Source organism: Lepisma saccharinum, chromosome 9, assembly GCF_977018435.1.
Source record: "Lepisma saccharinum chromosome 9, izLepSacc3.1, whole genome shotgun sequence".
NCBI classification, from domain to species: domain Eukaryota; kingdom Metazoa; phylum Arthropoda; class Insecta; order Zygentoma; family Lepismatidae; genus Lepisma; species Lepisma saccharinum.
In genome coordinates, this window is record NC_139237.1 from 40,595,903 (window position 1) to 40,607,273 (window position 11,371).

The 11,371-nt window shown below is 34.8% G+C and overlaps 1 protein-coding gene across 1 annotated transcript in view; it reads left to right on the plus strand.

The window, feature by feature from the left end:
- Window positions 1–8,233, plus strand: part of LOC145992021 (glycine receptor subunit alpha-2-like) — a 163,120-nt gene extending 154,887 nt beyond the window's left edge. Inside the window, exon 9 of the mRNA XM_083128035.1 lies at window positions 2,525–8,233. Coding sequence (XP_082984161.1) covers window positions 2,525–2,752 — 228 coding nt within the window. The 3' untranslated portion in view covers window positions 2,753–8,233. The remainder of the gene's footprint in view (window positions 1–2,524) is intronic.
- Window positions 8,234–11,371: the final 3,138 nt, after the last annotated feature.

The following is an 11,371-nucleotide window of genomic DNA, read 5'->3' on the forward strand; positions in this document are numbered from 1 at the left end:
TCTCTTGTAGTTGAACCAACATCTTACTATTTTCATTCTAATTTCTGAACGTACGCCATTCTCCTCAAAAAGCGCTTAAGATCTCTATGCATTTCATAGTCGGCAAACGCTCTTTGTATTCTCTCATCTAATGTAATGTACTGACGTCGTCTATGTTTCCCTTTAAGATTCAAGGCCTTCCTATCACATAAGTAGTCGTTGTACACAGCTTCTAATTTTAGTCTTCACTAATTTGTACACGTTAGGACTTGACTTTTCCCTCAATACATTAACTGTATGGTTCCATCCCTCGACTGCATTGTTAGTCCTGTGCCGCTTTGGGAGCAGTTCCACATGGAAATGTCGAAAACAGAGTTGTTCATCCACTGTTCAACGAAATAATCCAAAGATTTTCTCAATATGTCGTGGTTTGGCGCATCTTCCATCACACACAGCCATCCATCATCAACGTCAGCCACAGGGAGGTAAGCCAGAGATGAACACATTCTTATACACAGCCGCACGTCTGGATTTGTTTTGTAATCGTTTGTCAGTCCCAACTCCTGCACCTTTCGCCACAAACATTGGTTAAAGTGATCATTACAACCACTGATCTGAGCCTCGGGAAATACTTTCTTCAGAGACGCTATTGCTGCTACACGTACGCAAATGTCGCTAATTCTGGTAAACAAATTAGAAATCGTAGGGGGAAATTCAAGCAGTGTCGCTTATGACTGGAAAAAAACAGTTTTTGCCTTAGTGTCGCAAATGACGGCGTCGGAAATGTCGGAACTTCATGTAGATGCAATACACGTAGAATTTATGTGTATTTGTTAAATAGTTTATTTTGCGCCCCTTTGCTGCCACTTACACTTCTGACGATACAAGAACTCTTGCCTCGACATAGAATTATATGGCTGTGGATCCAGGCACCAAAGTCTCGTCAACCTGCACAAATGTAATACTCGTAGACAATGTAATCTATGCAATAACATTGTGACAAGCGAAGGACAGTAGAAGTTCTTAAGAATTATTTCTCGTTTCAACTATTGAGGAAGTGTGAGAAGCACCTGGCACTCTTCTCCACAATTGATAGCAATTTTTGCTAAGTAGCAGAAGTAAAATATGACATTTTTTCATGACTTTTGCCATGATTGTCAAATGTTTTACTTTACATTTTATTTCTTTCCAGAAGTTGATGCATGACAGGAGTCTAAAATTTTTACTGGTAAAAATGTTCTTATCTGCTAAGTAGGAGTTGATATAATTGCAAATTGAAGTATCTTTCAAAACAGCATCGTACAGCCAACGACAAATATAACAGAAAGCAAATTGTGTATCATCATACCGTAACATCAACTTCCCGTAATGGGGGTTCAGGAACTGAAGCAAGAAGCGCGATTGACCAGAGCACAAGTAAAATTCAATTTCCTAAAACATGGAATGTTTGAAAAATGATAGAAAATAGCGATGGACCGTTATATTTGCAACTGATTGTAAAGTGAACGCAAAAGTATTACAAACCAAGTTGCCCATCACCATGTTTATCGCAATGAGAAATTCAAGAATTGAAACAAAACACTAAACAAGCTGCTGACAACTTCTGCACCCGAGAACCTAAAAGACCACTCCTTAAAAACACGTAGAATGCAAGAGAAACATTAATGAAAATAGTCATGTATAATTTGCCGACCAATACTTGCTCGTTCTACTGTACATTACTTTCTTATACTTGTTATCTGACTTTCGAATCCAGTCCACTACTACTGTTTTCAGCTCTCCAGTTGTCCTCACGATGCTGGGTATACACTGAATTTTTTTTAGCTCCCACCATGGATCAAACCTGGGACCGCTCACACCAAAGGCGAGAGTGTTAATGAATTGACACTACATGAACTAATTATTAATGAAAAACCATGGTGGGACTTTCGCAGCTTCTCCAGGAGCCATTCGAGTTAACAACTAACAATTCGACATTTGAAGAAAGTAATAAAAAATAACTATTTCCAAGCAGCCAATCATGAATTTGATTATTCAATCTCATAAGTAAACCAAATAGGCCAATTTGGTCAAAATTAATTGCGCTACAAATTAATTATTGAGTAAACCTCGTGTATCGTAGAAAAATCACAGCAAGGCAAATAATAATAAAACAAGGCAATAGTTCCCATCTGAGAACCCACCAACATATACGATATGCTGTATTTCATGTAAATAAAACAGCAAAAAATGTATTCATAAGTTAAGATGTACAGGTGATTTAAAAGTTTTCACTTTTTACTGGTTAAAGATACGTTTCACCATTGCATTTTTCGTGAAATTCTAGCCTTCCCATTTAAAAATTTTGAGTTGAATTCAATATAGCGGACGTCCGCTTGGGACACACCAATATGGTTCCCCTAAGCTTAACCTGTATCTATGGTGACCATTTGTAGCGAGCCTAACTCCTTTATACTTTATAAGAGGTGTTTAGGGACTTTTGAAGTACTCTGTAAATTTATTGCTATAATATATAACATCATTAAATAGATGGTTTCTTTTCCAGGAATCATACGAGACTACCTCTTCCGAGAGCTCCAGCGAGCCCACAGTTAGTAGGAGGGAGAGGGCGAGACAGATACGCGACCGCTGCTTCCTGTTTTGCGGGTCTCAGCAAGGGACCCTGGACAAAATATCCCTGGCCCTCTTCCCGATCTGCTTCGTGATTTTCAACTTGGCGTACTGGGTGTCCTACATAGCAGAAGCCAGGAGAAGGATGCAGAGCGATACATGAGACATTATGGACATGTGTTGGGTTCTTAAACAAGCTAACAGCTGAAGCGAGCAAGCTACTCGTAATCGAGTGATTTACTGCGAATTGGGCTTGAAATGCTGGTAATCGAATGGTTTGTTACGAATTGAGTTTCAGTTACTCGTAATAGAGTGGTTTATTCCGAATTGAGTTTCACGGAATTGAGTAATTTATTACGAATTAAGTTTCAATTCGTCATAATCGAGCGATTGAGTACGGAATGTATTTCAATTATTCGTAATCGGGTGATTTATTTTCCAAGTGAGTTTTAACCACTGTGTATATATATATAGTGGTTTATTAAGATTTAGTTTCACTCAATTGATGATTTTCTCATGACCGAGTGATTTACTGCGAGATGAGTTTGAATTACTCGTAATCGAATATTTGTTTACTAATTGAATTGTAATTACTTATAAAATAGTGGCTTATTATGAATTTAGTTTCAATTACTAGTACTCTAGTAATTTATTATCAATTGATTTTCATTTAATGGAGTAATTGTTTTTACAAATTTAGTTAACATGACTCGTAATCGAGTAAAATTGCTATATGCAAAGTTCCAACGACGCATAATCAAGTGATTTATAGCGAATCCAGCTTGAACTGTACGAAATGAGTGATTTATTACGAAATGTGCTACAGCTGTTAGTAACTGATTCATTTAATACGAATTTGCTAATTCAGGATGCATAGAAGAAGCTTGCAATAAACAACGGCAGAAAGGTTTGGAATAAGATTCCAAAATAATGCTTGAGGCTGGGTTAATTACGAATTACATTAACCCCACTAACTCTTTCATGTTAAGCTTGACATTTTTACTTTTCATAATTCCATTCACGCAACTAACATTTCGTCCAGTCATTATATAAATGATGAGGACCACAAATCCTTTTAGTACAAATAAAAATTGCATCATTAACATATGCATATCATCACTCTCACAATAAATTCATTTTCAAGTGGTCCATATTATATTAACACATGTTGCCTTTTATACGTAATCGTGCTGAAATCGTTAATATATTATGTACATTAACGTTAATTACATTGTAAACGGATATATTTTCAGGGTACTTATGGACAATGAAATTTACATTACTAATTCATGAAGGACATTACCAGAGAATGATATTGTATGTCATTTGAATTTTCATTATTGCTTCTATTTATTTATTTATTTGGTGTTAGCCATTGAGCTATGCACCGGTAACATATTGCTTCTATTTGTAAAGGCTACTGGTTTGTAAATAACTAGTTTTAAAACTAAACTTAATGTTTTGTTATTGTCATTGATATTAATGATAGCAACTGTTATAAGATTTGTTGACCATAATCTGTGATAATTTCTTTCATATTTATGATTAGCTATTATTTGAAAATTTATGAATTTAACATTCTCTCACAACTGTAAAAATTATTTTATTCACATAAAATGCTTTAAATTTATAAGCATACGATAAGCAATAATGAAAATATATCTTGAATAATTATGAGGAGTCAGATATGTCCATATTTTGCTGTATGTCTTAGATGAAAATAAGTCATGATGCACAACTGTACTGTAAATGTTAATGTTCTAAGTAAGAGCAACTCTGTGCCAAATGTTTATAAAATTCTACTAACATGTTGTAATCAAAACCAGAAACTGTATATGCTTCTGTGGTAATATGTTGATTTTTGTTCATTGTCCTAAATGCAATGAATGCTTCAGGTCAGAAATGAATTGAGCCATGATAGTCTGGAAAATGAGCAATTGCTCAAGAATGGCATTAACGATGTGTATACTTAATTGCATTTTTGTCTTTCATAAAAGTTTTACTTTACTCGATACGAAAACTTCACAATCTTGAGTTTCTTTCCTATATTATTTTCAAGGGCTGCTGTTTGTTTGTTCTTCAAGGTTGTGTGTGTGCGTGTTGTGTCCATAAAGAACTTAACAATGGCTGTTATCGTTTAAAATGTGCTAATTAAACACTGTGTCTCTATGTACTTGATAATGAAGATTGGTTGATAGAACTTGGTTGATGTTCTTTTAACTTGCATTATGTAAATTGCCATTCTGTACCAAATACTATGTGTGGCAGTTATCATGGCTCAATTCGTTCAAGCTAATTATACTTTTCTTGTACAGTAGAGGTGAGACACATACAGCTATAAATGGTCAAAATCGTGTTTGGAAAACTGCAGTAAAGTTCGCGTGACATGTAGAAGGGATTGGGGGAGGGCAACTGCAACCGCCGGTAAGTTAGAATATAATAGGATAAGATAGTGAGGATACTAGAAGTGGGTGGGCGTCATATTTTTTTTAAAGTGGGCAATTATATTGAGTATATACCTTGTTATGCATCGATTTGTAAACTTCATGGACAAACTCCAGACTCAAGATGGGCGATGTCCATTCTGGCCCTTTGTAGCTACGGCTCTGTGAATCGTGCAGCAAGGCAATTCTATTTCTCAAAAGTGACATATTTTATTTTTGAACATTCATGTGCATTTTTAGAACTGTTAGTTTGTATCTGAAACATTACACATATTTTTGTCTCTCCAGTTTCATGATTAAAATCCTAAGAAAGAACATTCGAAATTTAGGATACATCGTATGTGTAAGGTAATATTTAAAGGATAAATATTTCACATTATTAGAATAGTACCTATTTATCACCGTAATTACGAATATGTCATTCATGAACATATAAAATAAATTTTTATATTCAACATACAAAATACATCATTTAACTTTATTATTATTGTGCGATAAAATTGGATGTAAGAAACTAGTTTATTTTCTGTGATAAATGTCCCAACAAGCTGTATTTTATAGATATTTTATGAATGTAATTACGGTTGGTAAGGATGTGATTTACAAATTGAAATCTTGGTCTTGAAAAACTGCTAGAATATCCTTATCTGTATTACGATCACGTTAACATACGCACAAAAATTCAAGTGAGGGGAGCTTAGATATAAATAAAGGATTTTTCAGCAACTTTATAAAGTGATTCCAGTGTACACATGAAGGTAATTATTACTTTTCATGTCAATTCAGTTTAATTATTTTTTAAATTTCACTAATTATTTTGAAGTAATAAAGGCTGTCATATCAATATAATAATTGAAGGGTTCGGGTGTAAAACATGGTAAGTGACAAAATGCAGGTTTCGAGATACTGAAAGTTGATGTTTAAAAAAAATCTGATTTACAAATTAAAATAAATTTCTAAATTATTTACAGCAAATATGATTCACTTGTATGTTTACTATCATAAAAACATGATATTTCATCCGAATTATTTTTTTCGGTGGTGCTACATGCGATTTGTTTGAGGGTTGTTTAAGGAATTGTTGTAGTTACCATGCTTTACATGCAACGATTTTATCAAAATGAGTGATCAGATACCGCTTTATTCAAGCTAACTTGTGATGTCGGTTCAATAATAATAATATATTGACATTAGACTTCTTATAGCAACCATAACAATTTGTAACACAAAAATGAAAGCCTTTAATAATAATAATTTTATTCAATAAACAATAACCTGAGCTACTTGTTGTAACAAGTTTTTGCTTTCCTATGTCTATGACTGAAATGAACACCATTAGAAAAGTTGATTTCATCGTTTTATTACGTTAGTATTAAAAAAAATAAGTTCTGAATGCTTGTGATTAAAAATAACTTCCTTATATCTATATGGAGTTGAATATTCGTAAAAAAATGTTTATATATGAGCAGTTTTTCAGTTTCACATATCTACTTCACACACACAGAGGCTCTATTTATTACCTCAGCATGCAAAGCAGAATGCGATTCACAAGCCTCTCTTGATACAAAGCTGTGTTATGTAGACTATCCAAATTGCATACAATGGCAATATTTGATTTTTGTGATTCAATAAGCAATTTATACATAAAATAGGGATGGCCTCTTTTTTTCGAAAAATTGAAAATCTATAAATATTTTTTTGAAAATTAAAAGTGTAAGTACGAATTTTTTCAAAAAAACAAAAAAGCGAAAAAAACAAAAAAAAAACGATTTTTTCCGAAAATATTTTTTCCCAAAAACTAAAAACTTTTTCTTTCGAAAAACGAAAAACGATTATTTTTTCGAAAAACTAAAAACGATTTTTTTCGAAAAACCGAAAAACAAAAAATCGAAAACTTTCATTTTCGAAAATCGAAAAACAATTTTTTTGAAAAGGCCATCCCTAGTTTAAATCTCTATCTTCAAGATAACAATTAAAGCCCCCCGTGGCGGAGTGGATAGAAAATTGCGCTACGACGCCAGGGGTCCCGGGTTCGAATCCTGGCCTGGGCATGGATGTGTTTGAGTGCTTATTCATCAATTTCATCATATCATCTCTCATCTCCATCTTCGCAAATAAGCCAAAAGTGACACAAGACGCGAAGTAAAATAAAGCAAATCAATGAAGACACAATTATGACCTTGTAACTTTCTGTTGTAATGTTTGTAAAGAATGATTTCAAATGTACACAGGGCTTAAGTTTTTAATAGTTTTCACTGATATTTAGCTCTTATGGATTAAACTAGTTATAATTTCGAACCAAGAAGAAGACGTATTTGCAATATCAACAATAAAATAATTTGCATTCATCAAAGTCACGCATATCACAAACACGAAAGTTAATTAAATTACAAATACATTATTGGGTCCACCATAAAAATATTATAACTTTTAAAATGCGCATTACAGATTTATGAAAGAAATATTTTATAAAGATACTAAACTGTTCCAAATAATTGATATGATTCAGATCAAATTACATATTCCTTAAGTGTGATACATTTTTGACGTTGATTGTAAGGCATCTTAAAGCAGCCTTAATTGCGCATACACAATTAAAAAAACAAACGAATTTCTATGTGACTACAGTTATTTATATCTAGTAGAAGAAAAGTATACTTCTCTACTAGATCGCAGTTCACATCCAGGTACGAGAGTAAAATTTAATTCGAAACTGCCATTATGAGCACTGCTGCATATAAACAATGGTATCTACAGTAGATACGTACCACGTTTTACAAGAAATAGAATATACGTATTCCGGGTCATTATGGGAATCATATACACTTTCTAACTCGTTCTCATCTTTGCCTGTTGCCTCAATACTAGCGAACTTTCCGAGACACGTTGCAATTCAGTAACAGCCGTTTCGCCGCCATCTTTGCTATTACCATTTACATGAAACAACTGGTAGATACCATAACTTTCAACATGTCTAGCTCTGTCATCTATTGACGAAACGAAACACTACTAGTACGATTCGACTACATTTACGATGGACTACACGATGCACATTGTAACTCCAAAATGACCAAAATGTCACTAACCGAGCCCTTCAATTTATTACTACAACTTTATTAAAATTTTAGGTCTATATTTATTACATTAATAACTATCACAAATTGAACCTTTTCTTATTTGCAACTGACAGTTGATTATTTTTTTAAAAAAACAGACTTCTTCTAATATGGAAAGTAAAAATGTAACCAATAAAGTAAATATGTTCCATAAACCTACATTCTTCTAGTTTGGTTTAATATACACCTCTAGGTTTCCTGTCACAATAATAATAAATAAACAACAATAAAGAAAGTGATTCTTTAATTATGAGTTATTAGGTTGACATTGAGCACGTTTTAATATAAAAGTTTAAAAACGACAAAACTGATAAGTATTTTTTTAACAACGACAATAAAAAAAATACAGTGCGTTCATTTCGATCTGCAGCCGAGAGATCGGGAGAAGCGTGGCGGGCGGCGCTGACGGAGATGCCGACATTTGCGGCCTGTAATGCCCGCTTTTTTTTTATAGACATATGCAGACATTTATATAAATATTGCAAAACGATCACTAACCTGTGTTATAACACGCAAAAGTTCTTCTGTAATTCATCCAAGTTCTGCTCTTATATACACAAAAAAATACGCTTTAGAAACGATGTTAAGAGCCACAGACAATAAAACATTTTAATCATAGTTTTGACCAGTAACGTCCTGCTTAAGTTTATATCCTTGAAAGAGTTTTGTGCCGATGGGGATCGTTTGGAGGTTTTGAATGTGCAACACTGTATCAAGATTACGCTGTAGAAGAAACCGTTAAAAGTCAATAGTGTTCGTGAGCTTCCTTGCAATCCGAAATCTCCGAGCTCGAGTTTTTTGTTCCTTCGCGACTAGATGAAGACAGAGTTGTAAATATAGTGGCGAGCAATGTAAACCAAGAGCGTGTTAATTTCGTACTGTGCGCAAGAGTGTTATTCTTGGTTACTTGCAGTTACTTGTTTGTGTTATTGTAGTGTGTATGTGTGACGTGTCAGTGAGACGATTGGAATGCCAGCCGCAAGATTCACGTTAGAACAAAGATTTTTTTATGTATGACACGTACCTACGTGAAAACAAACTCGTGTCGAGACGTGTGTAGGTAATTTGTACATGCGTTTCAACTCCACGCAGAGATACGGTTAGACATCTTGTCCTTAAATTACGAGAAACTGTATCGTTAAATTTTAAAACACCTAAGCAAAAACGATGGATTCTAACCGAAGCAAAACTCGATGATATTGGTGCAGCGTTAGAACGTTCTCCAAACAAACCTCTACGCCGTGTTTCACAAGAGGTGGGCGTGTCAAAATCATCGGCACATACAGTCACTAAGCTACTAAAATTAAAACCATACTCTTATAACACAGGTTAGTGCTCGTTTTGCAATATTTATATAAATGTCTGCATATGTCCATAAAAATAAGCGGGCATTTCAGGCCGCAAATGTCGGCATCTCCGTCAGTGCCGCCCGCCACGCTTCTCCCGATCTCTCGGCTGCAGATCGAAATGGACGCACGGTACATGAAATTGAATGTACAGTGGGAGCTACGAGTATTACCTTGCAAATTGTCCATGAATATTTTCATTAATTTTTCTCTTACAACCTATGTGTTTCTAAGCGTTGGATTTTAAAGTATGCTGGTGCAGAAGTTGTCAACAGCTTGTTCTGAGTTTTCTTTTTATTCTTGAAGTTCTTATTGGGTGAAATAAAGTGCACGAACATGCTTATGGACAATTTGCGCGGGAATACTCATGGATCCCACTGTATTACCAAAATGTACAACTGGAAACATTAAAAATGGTATTAAACTATTTATACGTGGTTGTTTACTTATGATCTCACCTCTACTTCCAAGTATGTTCTCATTTCAATGAATCCTATAATAATACATTTTGCCAGTCAGCAATGACGTATAAACTTGAATAACGGTTCAACAGTAAACGTGAAAACACAGGTATATTGTCATTTTATTTAGAATTTTGCGAGTCTCCTTAACTCCATACTGACTTAAGAATCTGCTCGCTTCTTAATATCACAGACTGTTTTTTCAAGTTGTTTAAGGTTGGCTGGCAGTAACAACCAAATGTATCTAATTTCTTTGTTGGCTTGTGAAACAATGTAGCTTTTTTATAATACAAAATACAGTATAATAATAAGGAAACAATTTGAAATAAATTGTTATTTTTCATATTCCTCAAAGTAAGTAGGCCACATTCAGCATCAACACTACATAATTTAGCCGATTTTTTTTTTAAACTCTGGGCGTACTTATTCATGAAACCTGGTGCTAAATCTATCAGATAGCTCTTAGTTTGGAGATATAAAAAAATGTTACAGCTGAATACATGAAATCGTGTACCGAAATGCTCATTTTTTTAAATCCTTTTTTGTAACATATTCAGTCGTACCAAGAAGAGAAAGACGCGGCCAATTCGCGAACTAAAATGGTCAGTCATTTGTTTTCTCCTCTCACAGCCACCGCAGATGAAAATGTTCCCCTTCGCTTATCCCCGAGTGTCCCCGTGTTGCCATATTTATAACTCTCCTCACTTGCTTCGGTGTCGATAAATTTAACAACGTTAAATATTGCGTCTCTGCTTTCGATATTTATGGTTTCCTCCATTTATGGTGATACAAGCAAGTAGCACTGAACAAAGATGATTGCGATATGTTGAAGAACGCCGAACATTTCGGCAACGCGGGGGCAGGATTACATGGTAAGCAGCTGATTGCATTGCCCACCTTGCCTTCGCTCCCTTAGCGTTGAAAATTCTAAGACAACGTCAGATGGTTTTTCTCTTCTTGGCAGATCAGTAATGAACCTAAATGTAAAAGTTTTTTCATGAAGAGGAGAACAAGAGGGGGAGATCTAGGCTGACTGGTTTCTGACAGAATTTTACGTGGACCTTATGAAAGTACTATTTTTTTAAGTACTCTAAGGACGTTTGCTTCATGTAAGTCCACAAAACACGCGAAGAGAAAGGGAAACGTTGCCTTGTAATCAAGGGGTCTCGGGTTCGAAACTCGGTGAAGGACAATAGTGGTTCTGATTTCACTTTAAACTATATGTCCTGTCCCAATTAGCCTCTCTGTGTATAAAGTGGAATTTGAAACGAGCTCAAACAAACAAACAGAAAGAAGAAATGATGAAAAACAAGCCATAGTTACGACGAATGTCAAGACACTGTAGCGAAAACGTGAAGTCGAAGACGCCACAACGGCAGGGGTCCCGAGTTCGAATCCCGGCCTGCGAATGGATG